Source organism: Condylura cristata, unplaced genomic scaffold, assembly GCF_000260355.1.
Source record: "Condylura cristata isolate star-nosed mole 26May11 unplaced genomic scaffold, ConCri1.0 scaffold00017, whole genome shotgun sequence".
NCBI classification, from domain to species: Eukaryota; Metazoa; Chordata; class Mammalia; order Eulipotyphla; family Talpidae; genus Condylura; species Condylura cristata.
This window is the reverse complement of record NW_004567118.1, coordinates 817,373-839,250: the sequence shown is the minus strand read 5'-3', so window position 1 is coordinate 839,250 and position 21,878 is coordinate 817,373. Positions and strand designations below refer to the sequence as shown.

General features: G+C 44.5%; 1 protein-coding gene across 1 annotated transcript in view; it reads right to left on the bottom strand.

Moving 5' to 3' along the window:
- NSF (N-ethylmaleimide-sensitive factor) overlaps positions 1-21,878 on the bottom strand; it is a 101,118-nt gene that overhangs the window by 10,183 nt on the left and 69,057 nt on the right. Inside the window, exons 13-14 of the mRNA XM_004684065.2 lie at positions 15,547-15,613; positions 13,213-13,292 (exon numbers count right to left, since the gene is read on the bottom strand). Of these exons, the coding sequence (XP_004684122.1) occupies positions 13,213-13,292; positions 15,547-15,613 (147 nt within the window). The remainder of the gene's footprint in view (positions 1-13,212; positions 13,293-15,546; positions 15,614-21,878) is intronic.

Below are 21,878 nucleotides of genomic sequence, written 5' to 3'. Positions count from 1 at the left end.
GAGATTCCGGGAGGGGAGTATTGCTCGAAGGCTGCTGAGTCCTGGGTGACCAGTGAAGGCTGCTCAACCTGAGCACTCAGGGCTGAAGGCGAAGTCTTGTTAGTGAGGTGAGAACAGGCTGAGAGCAAGAAGCACGTTTACCATAAAAAGCTACAGGAGGGCCCTCCCTGGTGGCGCAGTGGGTGAAAGCACAGCACTGGGAAGCCAAAGCCACTTCAGCATGAGTTCCATCCTGCCCCGGAGCTGACCCACAGGGCCCGGCAGACCTCTCCTGACCCGCCCGCTGCTGCCCTCAGCAGTGTACTTGTTGATCTGCCTGTTCTGCTCCCCGCTGTCTCTGGTGAAGCCTCTCACAGCCCCTGAGCCTCTGGCCTGTACCCCAGTTCTGTATGCACAAATAAATAAATCTTAAAAAAAAAAACAAAAAACTAAAGAGGGTTCTGAAGGAGAAAGAATTGTGATGAAGAGAAAGATGATTCTGGAAGCTCCATGCAGGGAGGGGAGGGAGTCAGGGGTCAACTACAGCATTACTGGGGGCCTGGTCCTGAGAGTCAGCTTCCAGGGAGGGCCTGCACCCCCCACCAATACCTCACTCACATTTTCTTTTTAAATGGAGCCAGGGCTGGCAGAGGAGAGGAGAGGCCCCTGCTCTGGAAATGAGGGGCGGAGGGGGGGGGCAGCGTCCAGGAGGCAAGTGCAGGCCCCAACACTCCCAGCTGTGTGGCTTGGGGTAGATTATTTAACTTCTCAGCCACTGTCTCGACCATAAAAATGGGATTAAAAATCCTCTCTACCTGTCAGAATAGAGTATTAGGGAGCGAATTCTTGGGGGAGGGGGGTTTTTGCCGCACTGGCAAGGAGGTAAGAAGGAAGGGGAAGAAGAGCATGAGGGTGGTCTTGAGAGGAACCTGGAAAATCGTCCTCTGCCTCAGATGTCAGGACCCCTGATGCTACGTTGATGGGGGAGCAGTGGGGCGCCCAGGAATTACTCTTTCCCACACAACACAGGGGCCGGCAGCAAATGATGCAGAGTGCACTTTCCCCCAGCGGGCCGGCCTCGCTCTGCGCCCGGGAAGATGAGGCCTCCAATCTTCAGCGTAACTAGGGTTACAGTGAGGCCTGGGCGAGGACTGAAGCTAAAGATCAAACACCTCCTCGGAAGGAGGCCGGCAGTGGGCTGAGTCGGGGGCCTTGAGGGCAGCCGCTTCTGAGGGAGAGGCAGCTCAGGGCAGTGGGGGAGAGGCGCCTCCTCCACCCTTTACCCAAGCTGCATTTCTGAAATGGGGATCACTGGTAGACCTTTTAAAAAGTGTTACGGAATCCGGTGTCTGACCTTCCTCATCACAGCATTTATGCACAAGTCTGAATCTCATTTCTATCCCGCCAGCTCCCTGAGGTAGGAGCCATGCTGGCCCACCTGTATCCTTGCAGGATGAGTGCAGCACACCTGGCTGCAGAAGCAAGGCCGGTTCCCTTCGGCCCAGGCTGTGCTGGAGCACCTTCTCCACAGGCCTCCACAACTCCCCTCACCCCCTCTGCTGAGAGCGGCAACCCCCTCCCCCATCCCAGCTCCCTTTGTCCTGTTCTCTCCTCCCCCCCCAACACCCCATGGTATGGGCGACCTTTTAACACACTTGACACTCATTTACTGTTTTTGTTTATTTATGGCTGGTTTTACCTCATGAGGTTTTTGTCTGCTGGGTTTTACTGGTGTGTCCTGGGCTGGCATAGTGTCCTGTAAGTGTTTATGTATCTATGCATATGAGGCGAGAAGTTAATAATCATTTGTGTCCAGAGTGAATGGTGATCTTGGTTTAGGTTTCAAGGGTAGCTGATCATTCCTTTCTTGTTACAATCTCTCTTCTGGTCCTGGAAAGACTCATATTATACACTTCAACAGGATAATCGCTAACTACCATCTCAGTAAGTCTACACTGCTGAGCTCCAAGTGTTGAATGTTACAACAATGAATTTTTTAAAAAAAGATTTTTATTTATTTGTGCATACAGAACTGGGGTACAGGCCAGAGGTGCAGGGGCTGTGAGAGGATTCATCAGAGACAGAGTGGGGAGCAGAGCAGGCAGATCCATGAAGTACACTGCTGAGGGGAGCAGCGGGCAGGTCCGGAGGGGTCTGCCACACCATAGGAGTCAGTTCCAGGGCCTGGGACCAAACTCGCACTGAAGTGGCCACTGCCCGCTTCCCAGTGCTGTGCTCCAACCCCCTTGTGCCACTAGGCAGGGCCCAGCCATGAATTTTAAAGAAAATACTCTAGAATGGATGGCATGGATACTTCACTTAGGACATAAGTCATTGCCAAAGCCTCATAGCTCTTAGGTGATCAATCAGTAGCTAAGATGTGCATGTGGGCCCTCCCTGGTGACAAAACAGGTTCAAGTGCAGCACCATGAAGCTGTCCACAGCACTGCAGCACAAGTTTGACTCCCCACCAGGGAGCTGACCCATGTGGCACAACAGACCTCTCCTCTCCAGCCCACTGTCCTCAGCAGTGTGTTTCAGTCAATCAGCCTGTTCTGCACCCCACTGTCTCTGGTGAATCCTCTCACCCTACCTGCCCCCTGCACGTCTGGCCTGTACCCCAGTTCTTGTATGCATAAATCTTTTTTAAACGAAGATATGGATGTGGACTTATCTCCCAGAGAAAAAAATGATCAGAAGTCATTCATTCAGACAAGTGAGACAACAGGTATTCAGCTGCTCTGAGAAACTTTTGGCTTCTTCAAGCCAAGAGGGGTACTGATGACCCCTAAACCGGTCAGGAGTCTGGACCATGAAGAAGAGGAACGGGCCTCTGCACCTCTGCCTGCGTTTCTGATTGCTCCTGCTCAAGTGACTTTTCTTTCTTTTTTGGTAGTTAAATGTTTAAGCTGAATACCAAAGGAAGTATGTTTCAAATAAATCATGCTACAACTAGGCAGACAACTACACTTAAATTCTCCATTAGATCTTACCCTGAAGCAAATTCTTAGTCTACTGTCTTTGTAACCATCTTCTTCGCTGCAAGCAGCCAGAGGACTGTAAGGAGGGGGGTTCACGATACGGATATGACTGGATGTGACACGAGAAACTTCACCCCAAATAACTTAAATAATGACTTAGGCAAGAGCAGACCACTTTGTGATATTAAAGAATATTTTAGCACCCATTTGTGGAAAAGATACTGAATCATCAGATTTGACAGTTGGAGCAGATTTGACAGCTCGAGATACCTAACCCTTCCTCCTTCCTTCTCTCCCTTCCTGGTTATGACGCAGATGAGGAACCTGGTGAGCGGTGAAGTGACCTATGGGCTGCTTTTCCAGCAGAGATGGGACTGAAGTTAACTTCTGGCTTCATTGATCTGGCCCCTCCGCTATGCCATCCATTACCCTCCTGGTGAGATTGTTTATTCATATCAGCAATGGCTGATCTCGTAATTATGAGGCAGGCAGCCAGATCACCTAGAAATTATGAATGCTGAGCTCGAACAGAATCCCTTAAATTATGAAGAAAAGTCGTACTGACCGACAGCCATAGTATTCTTAGTGCCCGGAGTAACTGCTATGTAGACCAAGGAGTATGTGGCAATCGTTTCCTCTTTAAAAAATAAAAAAGCGAGGCCCTCCCTGGTGGCGCAGCGGGTTAAAGCACAGCACTGAGAAACTAAAGCCACTTCCGCATGAGTTCGATTCCCGCCTGCCCCGGAGGTGACCACATGGCGTGGCAGACCTCTCCTGACCCGCCCACTGCTCCCCTCAGCAGTGTACTTCATCGATCTGCCTGTTCTGCTCCCCACTCTGTCTCTGGTGAATCCTCTCACCGCCCCTGAGCCTCTGGCCTGTACCCCAGTTCTGTATGTACAAATAAATAAATCTTTAAAAAAAAAATAAAAATAAAAATAAAAAAGCGACTAAAGTATAACAACAAAGGCTACTTGAAGAGGTTAAGCTTCAGACATTTGGGGGAAAATGAAGCCTTTGATTTCTTATGATTTCCTATTTTTCCCTCCGATAAAGGGTTAGGCCCTGTGAAGCCTAGGGTAAGTAACTGTATACAGAACACATCCTTAGAGTCCCCAGCTCAATGCTACTCTGATGGAGACACATCCTTCACGGTCTCTCATCACTGCAGAGCTGGAATTCCTATACAGGCAAGATGTCACTCTCCTCAGCAGTGTATTCAGTAAACCCACCTGCTCCTCTCCTCACTGTCTCTGGCTTCTCACCCTCCCCTCCTCTGACCCACCCCCAGCTCTTCTACATAAAAATAAAACTTAAAAAACTCACTTCAAACCCTTTGATGTCTTTCTGAAATTCAAGTTAACTGGATGTCCTCTATCCTTAACTACTAAAATCTCTGGCAACCTGACTCAGGGCAGACACAGGGAGGGGAGCCTGGTGCGCAGGTTGCGGGCTGGAATGCTAACCCCCCCTGACACTTGGCCTTGAGCGTAATCGGTGTGACTGAACAGGTGGTCCTGCTCTCTGAGGACAGGTGCAACATCTGACTCATCTTTGTATTTTTCTAATATGGAACAAACATTTATTGAATGGACGTCCTTACAGTGATATTGCAAACTTGCATAGTTCAAAAGGAGTATTTTGGATGGAAAAGAAACTTCCTATTCGTTTCATAAACTTTACACGACTGTCATCCTTTCCTTCTTGGACAACCTCTGTTACACTGGCCTGGGGGTGGATGCCAGATGGGCTCCCAAGAGCACCGGGTGTCTTAGACACAAAACTCTAAATTGTATCATGGCTTAAGTGAAAAAACAAGGTAAAAAAATACATCACAGGGCCCTCCCTGGTGGTGCAAAGAGTTAAAGCATAGCACCACAAAGCTAGCAGCAGTCGCTTTAGCACAGGAGCCAAGGAGGTGATCCACATGGTGCAGCAGACCTCTTCTGTCTCACTGCTGCTCCCCTCAGCATGTATTTCAGTCCATCTGCTTGTTTTGCTCCCCTCTCTATCTCTGGTGAATCCTCTCATCCCCTGCACCTCCGGCCTGTACCCCAGTTCTTGTGTGCATAAATAAATAAATCTTAAAAAAAATAAAATGAGTATCACCTCCTAGACTACTAGACTACAAAAATCCTGGGAGGACTGGCAGGGGTATGTGTTCCAAAGTTTGGAGGCCACTGATATAAAGGCAATCACAACAAAAATGTTGACCAACTTCTTCCATTTCCTTTTTTCTTTATAACTGAACTCATCCTCTGAGAATAACTGAGGATTCAGTGAAAGGAGACTTGATGGTTTCTGACACAGATCCAGCTTTATAAATACAAATACAAATAAAAAAATAATAATAACAAAAATAAAAAATGAAAAAAGGGCCTTGAGCTGGGTGACCAGAGTGAGCACTGGAGTGAGTTCATGCCATGTCTGTCTGTCCCAGAGCTGCCGTGCCTCGGCGGGCGTTTCTCTGTCCTCCCTTTTGGTCCTCTCTGCCTCTCCAGGGCTGGTCAAGACAGGACCTGCGGGGTGCATTGCACCTCAGGGCAGGGAGCTGCTGTGCTCTCTGGGGCCTGCGCTTCCAGGCCAGCTGCCGGCAGGGGCGGTGTGCTCAGGGCACGACTCAGATGTGGGTTGGCTAATTTTTCTCTTATTTGTTTGTTTGTATTTTTCTTTGCATTGAAGAACTGGGGTGTAGGTCAGGGGTGCAGGGAGTGAGAGGATTCCCCAGAGACAGAGTGGGGAGCAGAACAGGCAGAGCTACTGGAACACACTGCTGAGGGGAGCAGCGAGGGGTCTGCTGTGCCCTGTGGTCACTCCCTGGCCGGAGATCTAACCCTCGCTGTAGAGATGCTCACATGACAGTGCTGAGACTTGACTCCTGCACCCCCAGGGAGCCCCTACTTTGTTGGTTTTGCAGTGTTGGGTATGTGGGGAAAGACAGAGTCTGAGTTTTCTTTGAAGGGTAATAAGTTAACAATTGAGATGTACTTTGCAATTTACAAAGAACGATAATAGTTCTCACAACTAAAATATTACTACTGTTCCCATTTTAAAAATGAGAAAATGGAGGCCCAGGTGTTTAGTGACAGGATTCAAAGGCAAGTCTTTGCCTCCTATCTACTGTGGTCTTATATACACTGCCAACAGCTGCTGCATGTGGAGCAAAGACCTGCTAGCTCAAAATATTTATTCAACAGCATTTGACAAATAGTATCATCTCTATCATCTAAATAGGCTGAAAGGGAAGAAGAGATGGAGGCCACTGTCTGGCGCCCTTCCCCCACCCCCAGCGTGAGGGCCCGGTCCCACCTACATTCCAGGAATACTAGGACTATCCATGGATTGTTCTAGACCCTTTGTAAGGTTCCTTTTATTGGCTTTTCTTACCCAATAGCTCTTAGGCTAAGAACCCCTAAGAAATCTCCAAAGACCCGTGTAGTATGCTTGTTTGGGGGACTGGAAGGCAGAAGCTGTGAAATGGGGCTCCACCCACCCTGACCAAGGAGAAAGGGGGGACTTCCATCGCAAAAACACAGGGGTTACCAAGAGAAAGGAAGAAGGTGGGCCAGTCCCTGGAGGTAGAGGACAAGGATGACTGGCCATTTCTTCGGGGAGCTTGCAATGGCCAGAAACCCGGCCCCCCTCTTCTCCTTACCCAGGAAACTCTACTGCACTTTTCCTTTCATGGCCAGAGCACCCAAGCCCCAGCCCAAGCCCCAGACCAGACGGCTTCTCTTAGGACTTTGGAAACGGCTCAATTTCCACAAGTGGGAGTCGGGGAAACAGGGTGCCCCCATTTCTTTTTCTGGTATCATAAATGAGAAAGGTCATGCTTGAACAGACCACCTCCATTTCCATGGGCCCTTATTAATTCCTAGCAGTTAGCTTCCCTTAGTTTCCTATCTTACAAGCTAAAGGGGCCTATGAAGAATTTAAAGACAACTCTTTTTTAAAAAACATAACCAAACAAACCTGGAAAATACGTTTTGAGCTCACAACAATCTTCATAAAATACTAGGTCCTTTAAACTTGCAGGAAATAGAATCTTCGGTGGCAACCCTAGGATCTCCAGCAAAGGGCGTTTTCAAACCAAATAGGATCTACATTGATTCTCTTGGGAGATTTTGGGCAAGACTTTACAAGCCACTTCTTTGTGAATGGCATTCTCTCTCAGTAGACACGGCATGCTCCTACTTAGTAGTGATTTCATGCATGTCCCAATAAGGCATTAATATTCTCTCACTGTCCATCCACAAAACTGCAATGTCTTAGTTGGCTCTCACTGGGGAGCATATGGCAGGAGGAACAGTCTCCACAGACAGAAAAACAAGTTCCAGGCTAGGAAGTCAGAAGACTCAAAATCAGGTTCTCTGAGCTATCTGTGTGAAGAGTGAGTGCACACAAAAGAGGACACGTAACATTCACAATTGTCTGAGTGCACACCTGAGCGCTCGTGACTGCATCTCTCACCTCCATATCAAGAGCAGATGGGTCATTTTTGAAAAATATTTCAAATCCTCTTCAGTTTCCCAAGGATCTCTTAAGCTTTTGCTCTTCTAATCGCTCTTCCAGCTCAGTCATCCTCATCTTTGTCTAGTGCTTCAACTTCTTTTTTAATTGAAACTTTACTTTTTTATTAAAAAGATTTACTTATTTATGCATATAGAACTGGGGTGCAGGCCAGATGTGCAGGGGGGCAGGTAGGGTGAGAGGATTCACCAGAGACAGTGGGATGCAGAACAGGCAGACTGACAAAGTACAATGCTGAGGGGAGCAGTGGGCGGGTGAGACAGGAGAGGTCTGCCACGCCATGTGGGTCACCTCCGGGCGGGGACTGAATTCACACCGATAGCTGACGGTGGCCACTTCAGTGTTGTGCTCCAACCTGCTGTGCCACCAGGGAGGGCCCTTAATCAAAAATTTTCTAATGCTGATGTCGCGTCACAGTAACACAGTGAGGGTGATGGGGAAGGCTGAAGGCATTATGGCCGGAGGAGGATATTTTGTCTAAGCACCATTAGCACTTCTCTGATGATTAAAAAAATTTTTGTACTCATTAATATCTTTTGAAAACACAGTCTGGGCCCTCTCTGGTGGTGCAACAGGTTAAAGCGCAGCACTGTGAAACTAGCTGCAGCTGCTTCAGCACAAGTTCAGAGCCCAGCCAGGGAGCTGACCCACCTCTCCTGACCAACCTGCTGCTCCCCTCAGCAGTGTACTTAGTCAGCCCGCCTGTTCTGCTCCCCACTCTGTCTTTGGTGAATCCTCTTACCTCCCTTGCACCTCTGGCCTGTACCCCAGTTCTGTATGCATAAATAAATAAATAAATCTTTAAAAAAGAAGGAAACAGTTTATATTCCCGCAGGTATTTATAGCAATATTTAAAAAAAGACACCCTCCCCACTATTTGTTGATAAATTAGTAATTATTCTACACATATGGATTATATAATTTTGACTTATGTAAAACTTCCTAAGCAAAGAAAATTTTATAAAGTATAGTAGCCATCTGAAGTTTTAACTTCAAAGCTACCGAATTAAAAAATGGACAAATTGGGCCACTAGACTGTCAATCATATTTTGTTTTGGTCTTCACATAAAGCAGTCCAGTACAAAAGTTACCACAGTTAATGTGTCTGGCAAAGCGACTAAACCTCTTTCCTGAAGTGGCTGTATATCACATGGAGTAATACTGCAGGCACTGGTCAGTGTCTATTTTGAACAGATAGATGAAGAGATACTCATGTTGAGACCTGCGTGACATGGAGGCTCTCCCATTATCTGCTTATTTCTCTAAAGCAACCCAAAGCCGAAGAGTTACTTAATATCAACCAAGTCTTCCTAATAATATAGTTGAAGGAAGACTTTATTAAGCTGCCCGATAAGCATTGCATAAAAAAGCAATCTTCTCTGGAGACCGGTGATGTTAACACAAAACCTGTTAAGACAAAAACGTGTCTGCCCGAGTTCCCATCAGGAGTTTACTAACAGTTTCCTATTGATTCACAAGTCACGCCCTTCCCAGATTCTAAACCCTATTTCTTTCTTATTAGGTAATATTGCCAGGTGTCAGAGCAGCGAGAACTCTTTTTCAAGACCTTTTTATGTTAGCTAGAACTCTTGAGTTCTACTTCAATCATATTGCTATGACTCTGGAATGAAAGTTTTCTTTTACAAAAAGTCTTGCCATGGTATATTGCAAATGAATGACAGGTGGACGAAGGGTCAGTTCTCAGTTCTCCTTGGGAAGGCCGGGGGCACTGCGCCATTCTCTCAGGTACCTCATCAGACAGACAGACGTGAAAAGGGTTGGGAAGCCCTGACCTGAAAAAGGAATTGTTCTCCATAAATGACATGGCTGTCCTGATAGGTCTTCAGCTTGATTCCCCCAAGTGTAAAAAAAAACCCCAGCATTCAAGCTTCCGGGCTCTTGGGCTTACCTACTCTCACACTTACAGAAACTAGGACGTCAGGTCATCTCATAGCCTGAGGAGTTCCTTTTTCAGGCACTTTATTCTGTCTCCCCCCAACTCAAAAGCGTGCCAGGAGAGATCAGTGAGGAAAACAATAAAGCTGTTGGTGCTGCAGGTTTGGGGACCCTTCACCTGGGCTTCCCGCCTTACCGCTTCTTCCTGAACATGGAGACTGAGGCTTTCATCCTCCTGGGCTTGAAAAGCACATTCCCCTCAACCTCCATAAATCTGCAAAACTTGAAAAGCGCCTCAGTGTCATCAAGTAAAAGAGAGGGCTTTAGGAATCTCCCTGGAAGGAGGGGTGTCTTCAAGCCTCTCACGGCTAAGCCGGACATTTCCTAACACTGGACAAATTGTATGTCCAGCTCAGGGAGGGTGAACTGCAGTGGTCTTTTACCCTCCGAGCCAATTGTTGGCTTTTCACAGGAATCAGCAGGGAAGCACATGTGAAACCTCTGTGGAGCCGGTGAGCAGCCCCGGCCCTGTGTGAGTCTGCATGCAGATGAGGCTGCCGGGAGCTGTCTGGGCGGCTGCAGCGAGTTCTCAGAGCGGCCCTTCTGTGCCGCGAGGCCCCCTGCCGGGACAGCCCTTTTCAGTCTCTCTATCCCCCCTCGATCCCTTCTCCTGCGGAACACAGGGAAACTTGATTGAAATAAAGGCCTAGGCAACATGGTTTATTTTCTCCTGTTCAATCCATTTTAGAAAAGCTTTTAATTGGTTTTAAAAAGATGCTAAACAAAATGTGATGATGTTTCTCAGTCTTCATGAACTGCAGATACCACGTTTTATACTCTCAAAGGGCTAATAAATCAATCATGAAATTAACTCTCCAGTTAAATTTAAAGCAAACCCACTGAATGCCAGGTTCATTAAAAATCGATGCATTGACTTAGAAAAATTTAAAATTCAAAGAAAATTATCCTAGTAACTGAAATCTGACTTGAATTTTTAGTCCTACACTGAAAATGCAAGACCAAAGCAATCACAAAGGGAAAAGGAAGGCCTGTGAGCCAGTTTTAATAAGCCAATTTACCACAGGGAGGGGGGAGGGGAGGGCAGGAGAGAAGATCTCGATACCGAACAACATCGTGCCCCTGGAGGGGCTCTTTCATTTGAGTGTGTGCACACACGCACACACAGTTTTTCTGTGAAAGCTGGAGTTACAACAAATGCAAAATTCAGGATTCTGTGACTGATATGATTACTGTATTGTACACATGTGCAAGCCTTTTTAAAGAGAAATGCCTCCAGCGGCTCTACTTTCTTGACAGCAATGAGACAGTAGTTTTCTACACAGCTACACAGCTTCACAAGACCCAGATTTATATACTTCTAATATTCAGTTGCAAAGTCTGAAAAACCTACACACGGTAATGGTTTGAAGCGGTGAAAGCTTCTGTTTTAGAATAACAGATATTCCTCTGAGGCAGTGAAGCCAGAATGACAAAGATTCTTGACACTGGATCAGCCTGAAGATTTCCCCCTTATTTCCCTGAGACAATACAAATGAACTTACAAAGCAAGTTGCTTTGTTAAATATATGGCAACTAGCAATACCGTGAACGTCAATTCCCTCTGTCACAGAGGGTCATCTGGCTGTCCAGGTCAGTCGCCAGATTCTGATTAACAAGGGACTGCTCGCTCTGAAAGAGCGTCCCCGCCGCTTCCAATCACTAAGGCAACCAGCTCGAGCTTCTCTTTCTTACATTTTCCTATATTCTTCCTTTTCAGTCGTTAGAGAAATTCATTCCAGGTCCTTTTTAATGATCCTATTCCTGTTTCTAAGGTTTCTTCCAAGCTGGATAGATGTTCCTTGGATGTTCATTCCTTCCAGCTATCCACCTGCCTTTCATCATGTAAGTAGCTTCTGAAAACACTTAATTTTGGGAGATGAGAGAGTTACCTCTCTAATGAGGTAATTCATATGATGCAGGATACACTGATTTAAAGGAGCAGTTCAATGATTTCTTTGGTGCACTCACAGATACGCGTGGCCATCACCACACTCCATTTAAGAACATTTTCATCCATCTAAAAAGAAACCCTGTACCCATTACACAGCCACCTCTCATTCTCCCTAGCTACATCTCCAGTCCTAGGCAACCACTAATCTACTTTCTATCACTGGATTTGCCAGTTCTAGACATTTCCTAAAGATTGAGTCGCATAATATACAGCCTTTGGTACTGGATGTTTTCATTTAGCGTGGTTTCAAGGTTCACCCAGCCGTCAGTACTTCTTTTTATTCAAAGTAATATTCCCCTGTATGTATACACCACAGTTTTACTTTATTTGAACAGTTGAATTGTTACCACTTTTTGGCTATTATGAAAAAAGGATGCTATGAGCATTCAGACACAAGCTTTTGTATGGACATATATTTTTCTTTTGGGTATACACACCTAGAAGTTGGATTATATGGTAACTCTATCTTAACTTTTTGAGGACCTTCTAGACTGTTTTTCAAAGACTGCAGAGCTTCAGGGTTCCAACTTCTCTCTACATATGGTGACACTGGTAATTAGCTTGCTGACCACAGCTATCCTCATGGGGATGGGGTGGTCTCCCATTGTGTTTTTATTTTGCATTTCCCAAGAGATGTTAAATATTGTTTCATGGTCTTATTGGCCATGTGCACTTCAGTTACTTTTGAATGTGTTCACTTTGTTCATAGCTTCCAAATATAAATACCAAAATACTTAATCCCACCAAATGAGGGAAACTCAAAAAGCAATTTTTGAATAAGACATATATATATATATACATATATATATATAGCTGAGTAAACTATTTTCAAAGTGCATATGTATAAAACTATGACAGATACTATAATTTCAATAGTCTTAAAACGGTTTTTTTTTTAAAAAAACAGAAATGTTATTCCTAAGTCTTTAATCAGAATGTTTTATTTACTTCTATTACTATCTATTTTGGATTGCACACACACACACACAATTTTAGCTGTTAACATAAAAATTACACTCACCAACTTAACATTATTTCCCATACAGCCTAGATTATACAAACTTCAAATATGAAATCCCATACAGTCATTAAGATGTTTTTCAAGTTAGCACTTAACCCTTTTGTGTCTGCCTTTGACTGACACTTCTTCAAGGTTATAACACTCAGAATAAATCAAGACAATTCGTGTCTTGTGTCATAGCCAAACACGCTCTGGCAGCCTCTACGTAATTAACATATTTAACCAATCTCAGCATAAGTTAGCTTTAAGTGCGTTAAGCCATCAAAGCCCTGGTTTCCAATAGCTGTATCAGTGGAAATGGAACTAAATGAACCAAGACTCTAGCTACAAACTTATTTCTCACAAGTGCTACATGACACAAGAGAAATGACTCAAGCCCATTTGTAAAAATTTAAAAAAAAAATCAACTTAAGGAAATAAACTTAAGTTTTCCCACAACAAATTCTTAGGAAACAATAAATGAGACCAAAAGGAGTCTTTACTCTCTTTCACCTTCATCAACTCTCGTGTATGGTTGGTGGGTAGGAAGGTAGAAAATGATGAGGAATTTATAAAACAAATCAAAAAAGAACATTAATAAAAGCTGTGGGATTTTGAGATCTTCAGACTAAGAATGGAAAACTTCTCTGCTTGTTAAATTTACCTGAAGACAGAAAGTCAGACTGACCAATCTTTCAAAATCCTCCAACAGAACTGTGTATATTTACAACAATCTACTTATTTAGAGGGGGTTCACCATTATATAAGATTCAGAGGAAAAACTGTGAAAATGCCCCTTATTGTACTATTTTTACCTGAGGAGGTGCCTTTTTCAGTAACACAAGAAGAGCCTGCAATACCAGGTTAGAAAATCGCGGGCCAATCGGGACGTAATCTGAAAGAGAAACACTGTGGTGTTGAGAGAGACACAGACGCTACATAACACAGGACATAACACAGTCCTCAGTGTGACCAAGCCACACACCTAATGAGAACAAGCAAGAAATCTCTCCGATAACTCGAACGCTTAAAATGGTATGTAAGGCCCTCCCTGGTGGCGCAGCGGGTTAAAGCACTGCACTGAGAATCTAAAGCCACTTCTGCATGAGTTCAATTCCCGCCTGCCCCGGAGGTGACCACATGGTGTGGCAGACCTCTCCTGACCCGCCCGCTGCTCCCCTCAGCAGTGTACTTCGTCGATCTGCCTGTTCTGCTCCCCACTCTGTCTCTGGTGAAGCCTCTCACCGCCCCTGAGCCTCTGGCCTGTACCCCAGTTCTGTATGCACAAATAAATAAATCTTTAAAAAAAAAATGGTATGTAAGAATTCTGTAACTGTTAAAAAGAAGTTCCTAAATATCCATGAGTTCATGTAGACACCTTTGTCTGGTGTCCAGAGGGTTTTTTGGCTTGGTTGCTTGTTTGCTTTCAGGGGTAAAAACCCAGGTGTATTTCCCAAGCATAAATCACTGCACACTGACAATACAGCACATATGTAGGCCAACAACGCAACCCCACAGACTGGTGGAGGGGAGAGGCCGAGCAGTCACAACGTAACTGAGGCATTCTGGCATCGCTGGCATCACTGGCATGGTGGTGGGGCCACTAGAGGCCACTAGGGCTGGTCTGCAGATAGCGAAGCACAAAGAACTAACAGAACTTTCGGCTTGTTAAACTCCTACCGATCCTTCAAAACTCAGCATTAATGAAAGGTGCTCAGCTTTCTCCCTACATTATAGATTCAACTGGCCCTGTGTTTAGAGCTACCTTCAGGCATTGAGAGCCAAAAGTGATCCTTCCTTTTTCTGACTCTCTAGAATATAAGGTACAGTCTACATTGCATCACTTTTTTTTTTTTTTTGGCCCATATATGTTATAACAATATGACAGCATTTTCCCCCTGAGCCCTAACAATCTAGCACAGTAATAAGAATTCTCGGCAAATGCTTGCTGGATAAATGAACAAGTACAGATAATAACTATTCATACAAGAGAAAATATAGTCCGAGGGCACACATTCCTGACATAGTGGTGTTGCTATGACCACACATCTCAATTGTGTGTAGATAAAGGAATTTACACAGAGCTATGAGTATGTGCCCAAGAGCTTTTAAAGAAATAATCCTATAAACTGGACTGAAATGTATCAAAAATAGCAGACCAAAGCCTCAAGTCAGTAGATAAAACTATCAATTTAAAAAGACCTCACAGATATACCTGCTTTTGCTTTATTTTCCTAGGAAGCAGGGACATAAATAACAGAGCACCTAAAGCTAGTCTGGAAATCCTGGCGGAAATGCAGTAAGATCAGTTAAACTGAAATCATTACTGCACAGTATGGACAGCTTAGGAAGAGTGGATTATTGAGGTGTTGGGTAGTATTTTCAGAGGTTAATTATTATGTTACCAGATGGGATCAATTTCAATAGTTTATTCCAGTCTCCTAAACCACTATTTGCTGGATTTATTCCACATCTACCTAATTTCTGCACTGAAATGAAGTGTATGAGTAACAACACTTTCCTGTCATTTATTTGTAAATTATAACTTCTGAGCTGAGGGCAGGGACTGTCCCCAAGATGACTAGGACAGTCCCTGCAGGAATGCCCTTAAACTAGGAGATGCTCTCAAAAATTACCACAGAGTACTTTTAAACTTCAGAATGTCTTCAACACTGTAATCCCACTTTTGTCTCCATGATTTCTTTGTGGAATAAGTAAGTGAATATAGTCTCTGGTAAGAACAGAAACTGAAGTCCAAGGAGTTTGCAAGATCTACCCTGGGTGTGAGAGCTAAGTTTAGATTTCACTTCTATCCTAAACGCTTTTTTCTTTAGTTCTGTCCAGTTGCACATGAAACCTCTGAGCTGCACTGATTAACAAATACATCCATCAACAAAAGTACTAATTATTTATTGTGGGCAGGGAATCTTGTGGAAGATACAAGCCCCCTTATAGGAAAGCAATGAAGGTTATGGTCATAAGCCACTACTGACTGCAGCTGTAAGAGATGATGTTGTACTTCTCCATAAGACAGAAGCAGGTACTTCTATTGCCCTGTAGTTTATAAATCCCGTTACTTTTCTCTTGTGATTTGTGAAACACTAGCTATTATGTGCAAAGCAGGTACCATGGCAAAACTTATCACTCACCAAGCAGTCTCTCGATGTCATCCACAACCACACAACTGAGCTGGGATTTGTATGCATCATCAAAGATCTGTAAGAAAGCAAAACCATTTATTATCTCACTGTCCTCCGTAATTATGATTTCCAAAAAGATAGAAGTTCAGTCTTTATACAATGCCTAAAGAAAGCACAGGACACACCAATATTTCAGACTACACTAAATTAGAATTTAATCGGTAATAGGATTTTAAAATTGGAAGAGTCCATGGGATGTCAAAGTGAGGAAACTGAGGCCCAAAGCAATTAAGTGACTTGCCCAGGATGGCACAATTGCTCAGTGGCTGACAAGGAACAGACTGTTTCTAGCCTCAGAAGCTGACTGTGTCAGACCTGGGCACGCCAAGAAGCAGCTGTCATTAATCAACAGGCAAATCCCATCAAGTCAATCACAATGGTCTCTCTTATCTATGTGTGCATGACCTCAGTGCTATGACTCAAGAGCTAGATGGAGTTACATGGGATGTGCAGGATAAAGCTGAATGTCACTTCATTATCTGTGAGAATTATGGGCCTGCTAAGCAAGAATAACATGGAATGACAGAGTCCCATCAACTCAAATCAGACCATAATGTGAAAATGTTTACAAGAGAATTAAAGTTGGGTATAAAAGATCAGCTAGGTATGATTCTATCTTCAGAACCAGGGTGAAGATAACAGTATGTTGTTTTAAGACAATCAAAGAAATGCAATTAAAGCAAACAGTGACGGGGGTTGCTAGATTCTGATTGTGTAGCAATTTCAATTCCAAGTGACACTGAAGAATTAATTTGTGTGAGTTAAAAATAATTTCGCGAGACTTTGAAATCAACCTTTTTGTAAATGTTGGGCAAGGTCCTATTCCAGCAACTCTAACTGGGGCTCAGGGTATCTCATAGTTGCCATCTGAATGAGTTAATTCCTGTGTCTCAGCCCGGTCTCTCTGGTTGATAAGTAACCTCAGTGCACCAAGATAACTCCATCCCCACAGCTTGTGTGAGGTGACATAATATTCCTTCGAGGGCATCTTTTCAGTATATAAAATTAAGAACTGAAAATAGGAAGAAAGCCAAACTTACAATGTTAATATTTTTCACACTAAAGTTAAAGGCAACATGGGCCCTCCCTGGTGGCGCAGTGGGTTAAAGCACAGCACTAAGAAGCTAAAGCCACTTTAGCATGAGTTTGATTCCCGCCTGCCCCGGAGGTGACCACATGGCGTGGCAGACCTCTCCTGACTCGCCCGCTGCTCCCCTCAGCAGTATACTTGGTCGATCTGCCTGTTCTGCTTCCCACTCTGTCTCTGGTGAAGCCTCTCGCCGCCCCTGAGCCTCCTCTGGCCTGTACCCTAGTTATGTATGCACAAATAAAAATACATCTTTAAAAAAAAAAAAAGGCAACATGTGCATACGTGATCTTTAAAGGATTTGTAGCAATTAGAAAATTTACCATATCCTATTAATAAATTAGCCTTGCTAGTTCAACTTAAAATATGTATATAAATATTTTTTTTAAAGATTTATTTATTTGTGCATACAGAACTGGGGTACAGGCCAGAGGCTCAGGGGCGGTGAGAGGCTTCACCAGAGACAGAGTGGGGAGCAGAACAGGCAGATCGATGAAGTACACTGCTGAGGGGAGCAGCGGGCAGGTCAGGAGAGGTCTGCCACGCCATGTGGTCACCTCCGGGACAGGCGGGAATCGAACTCATGCGGAAGCGGCTTTAGATTCTCAGTGCTGGGCTTTAACCCGCTGCGCCACCAGGGAGGGCCTGTATATAAATATTTTTATAAGCTTTTCAGAAAAGATAACTTTAATAGTTTGTAAATGGTGAAGAATCTAAGAGCCATACTTATATTCGTTTTAAACTACTAAGTAAATAACTGTAATTCTAGATTTAGTTTGAAGCTCAGAATGAGGGAAGCAGGTCCAAGTGTTTGCCTAACATTAATCAATTAATCAGTTATTTAAAAAGAAAGTAAAATATTTTCAATGTGTAAAAATTGGTTAAAATATTTTTAAAAATTCAATTAAGTTATAGAAGTTCCCTTTTAAGTAATTACTAAATTTTTACTGAACTTTCAAACAGAGTAAGTGAGGCACAGGTGGGCTTTTGAAAAAGTTTTAGGGTTTTCTTTTGTGTGAAAACCTAGGCTTTAAACTATATAACTTTAATATATTGACTTATAATTTCTTAAATTTTAAATTAGCTATACATGGTCTTTCCTGTGCTCAAAGTCATCCTCAAAGATGCAAGGGGGAGAAAAACAGCCAAGCAAATGACTTGATGTCCACACATTCTGCCATAACAAACTGGATGTCCTTTGATAGAGGAATTATTTTCTTCAGTATTATGTTTTCAGGGTCTGGAACCTGTGTTAAATAAATGTCTGTCGTGTGCCTGCAGGAAATAACACCCTCCTGTCTCCCTTTGTAACATACCTTTCCCCTCAAGTCACTCTCCCACATTATGTTTCCCTACTGGATTGTGAGGGGCATAAAAACATCACTGGTGGTACTACAAGTACCCAGCACAGGACAGTATTTAATTAAGCATCTGGTCAGTAGGTTAATTTAATGCCATAATTCCATAAGCTACTCAGCCCTTCTCTGGGCTAGCGTTCCGTACACTGTGTATATATCGTGGTTTGTTGTAGTCTTCCCTTTGAAGATACTAGACGGCAAGTCCTTTGAAGGTACTATTTTAATTATCTCTCAGTCTTCACATCACTTAATATAATGTCTTATCAGAATGTAATCAAGAAATATTTGCTGGAAAACATACTTAAGTTTTCGCATTTTAAATTCAAGTAGAAACGTCAAGTCACAATCATGGAGATGTCTGAGGTCAGGGCTTGGAGGATCACCCTCATCTGTGAGCAGGAATGAGATTGTGGGGGAGAAAGAGTGGCGGGAAGAGGAACAAAAGGGTTAAGGACTAAAATTCTGGGAGTGTTCCTCTACTCATTCAGCAAATATTTTTGAATTCCTATAATGTGGAGCATCAGTAAAGGCAATGGAGAACGTCATGAATAAGACAAGTGTGGTGCTACCTTCGCAAGGTGCTGCATGAGTCACCATATTCCTTTTACCCTGCCTTGGCTACTGGAATTATGTGAGGTAGAACTTCTACGACCTACTTGCTTGAATATTTGAGAAACAACAGTGAGCAGAGCTCCCCCTCTAGCCCTGATGGACATGCAATATGGGCAACATGTAAACTTCGTTGGGTTAATCCACCGAGATACTGCAGGAAAACTTAGCCTATCCTGACTAGCACAGGAGCTCACAGTCAGCAATGGCCTCCTAAATGCAGAAAGTGACGTTCAATCTGAAACACACAGCGTGAACCAGTGGAAAACAAAGAGCATGTTCTACGCAGAGCATAATGAATACTAGGAGGCACAGCAATGAGAAGATCGAAGAGCACCACAGAGCTGACGTACAGTCAGTAAGCATTAAATGAAGAGATGTTGGTGTGAGGTGTGTGGGGAATGGTGGGCGAGAGATGAAGCAGACGAGGAGACGCAGGAGCCTGGACATGAAGTGTCTTATAAAGTTTGTGTTGAAAAAGGACTGCAAGGAATACAACGTCACTGTAGGGCTTGAGGTAATGGCCCAACATGTCAGCTTCATGACTAAGAGTCATTTTTCTTACTGATGTACAGAAAAGTCTCAGAGGGCTGTAACAGTTGTTTGCGAGTATAGATTCCGGGTGAAAGATAATGGCAGTCCGAAAGTGGGGAGGGGAGTGGTGAGCCAAAGGGTGTGGTGACAAGGAGAAACTAGTCAAGAATGGTTCCTAGTTTGGCAACTGAAATGGAAAACAGAGGATTTGCTGCTTGGGGGGTGGGTCATGGGGGTATTTAGAGCAGGCAGAGCAGAGCTTCACCTCTGCTTCTCCCCAGACAAAGGGAAAAATGAGACGAAGAGGATATGGATTTTAGCATTTGCTACAAAATGGTGTCTCCTGTTGACACCACTGACTTCAAAGACGATGGAGAGAGACATCTGAAAGTATTTCCACGGTGGTTCTTTACTATTTTTTGAAGACTGAACCTAAGCAGCATCCGAGGTGGTGTCCTACAGATTCAGGTGGCTGGTCAGGAGTCACTGAAAATAGCGCTTCCCAACATCTCAGAATTCTACTGAAGGCTCAGCGGCCACCTCACTCTTCCAGGTCGTAATAGAGTGCTTTAGAGCCCCAGGTCCAGGATGCCCCAGGCTGGCTATGTGCAACAGTTCTACATTTTCCTGGAATCAACCCTTCTCCTTTTCTGAAAACAGTAGAGCTTCCCTGGCGCTACTAATGAGAGGCCTCATTAGGCCACTGCTTGGCTTTTGACTCATGATAAATTGTTAAGTCGTCTCCCGATTTATCTCGGAGCCTGTGATTCAGAAGCATTGCAAATCACGCCACAGCTGACTGCCTGTAACACAGGCTACCCATAACACTTCAGAAGGAAAATACCTACAGCAGCCATTTAATGTAGTTTTTTTTTTGTTGTTGTTGTTGTTGTTTTACCGACAGCTCTTAATGTACTAATTACTGCCACGGGGAAGGAGCACCCATGGGTAACTCTTAAGAACGCACTCACCGTGACACAGGCTGTGCGATTCCAGTTGTAACTTGACCAGTTTCAAGTAGCACCTCTGCCCTGATTTAAATGCACACACCCCGCTCACTTCTCTCATGCACATTCTTTCCCTTATCTAGTCACTCGTGTAACATCAAGTCATCACGCTTCCCTGGGACCCATGTTCCCTGCCTCGTCTCCTCGCTCCTTTCCATTCCAGGCTTCCTGGCCCCGGCCCCACTGAATGTTGACTAAGAAGATGGCTCAGATTCGATTGGCAAGTGGCCGAGATCAGCAGCCAGACAAACATCTATGTGAGGTATTTACATGCTGAGCTGGGAAGTTCTCCCCCAACTTCAGGCAGATAACTCCCCAAAGGAAGAGAAGCACTAGAAGGAAGCGTGGAGAAGTAAAATCATCCAAACTGCCCCCGCCAGAAGACAACTGAAGGGCAAACCTGCCACCAGAAACAGCACACAGCAGTTTCTGCTCTAGATCAAATGAGTCCAAAACAACAGTTAGCCAGGTGGGCTGCAGCCGGAGCTAATGGCTACATCTTATAGACGCTTTAAAAAATTAATTTAAATTCTGTTCCTCTCATTTAGTAAGATAAAAGTATGATATTCAAGCCTTTTCTTGTTGGAGAGGTTATCAGTCGGGGATCATACTAAGTTATCATGCAAACCAGGACACTTGAAAGGGGGAGCTGTTAATGATCACGCTGCAACACAGGTAAAAACCAGGATTGCTCAAAGCAGACTGGAATGTATGGTCATCCTCGTTCCGTCAGGGAGTTTCCTGCAGAGCAAGCAGAACTGCCGGCAGCAGGGCCTTGGAGCTCGCTGAGGAGGCCGAAAGGGAAGGCGCCTGCTGCAAAGCGGCTGGGGAGGCCAGATGCAGCCCTCCAGGACCGGCAGGCTCTCGAGGCAGGCACAGCGCCCACTCCCGGAGGCCCCAGACACGCTGGGAGCCACCTGTGAGCAGAGGCGGGGCTGCAGCTGCAGACTCCCGAGTCTGCATGAATACAAATGGGAACATGCCAGCATTAGCTTCATGTTAATCCCAGTCTTTCAGAGTCACAAACCACAGCAAAGCATGTTCGAAGTAGCTTCTGTCCTCCATTTTCTGTAAACGCTTTAGTGTTCTGAGGTAAGTGAAGCCAAATTCTCTGGTTCTTTTGGGCTGAAAGAGTTCATCTCCGTCCCGAAGAGCATGGGCGTCAAGTACCTAGTTAGTAGGAATCTGATGACTTAGAAAATCCCTAATGCAGTAAATCTGTCAGCAATTAGTTGAAAGCATACTCTAATCATATTTGGTAGCATATAAAAACGTAAATGAGCAAATTCAAATAGGTGCTATCAGTAATAATCTCTGGTTTCTAAAAATAACTTGGGAGTAGACCAAGCAAACATTAGCTGTCTTCTGATGAAAACTGCCTCAGGAAGTGGACCTAAACTTTTGGCAAAGCACTAAAGCTTCCTGGAATGACCTTAAAATCCCTTATTTGTTCTCCCTGCTTTTCAGGAAAAATTTGTACATTTTCATGTAACACAAGCCACAGAGTAGGGTAGTCTTCCTGAAACAGAATGGCACAGGTCTGAAAGTCCTCCCGAAGGTCTGCCTCCTCCTCCTCCGTGGTCCAGACATACGTGTATTAAGCAAAATACCAACAAGGGTACCCCCACCCCCCTCTTCAGGGGCCACGTAGACACTTCTGGAGTGTCCACTTCTCTCAGTAAATAC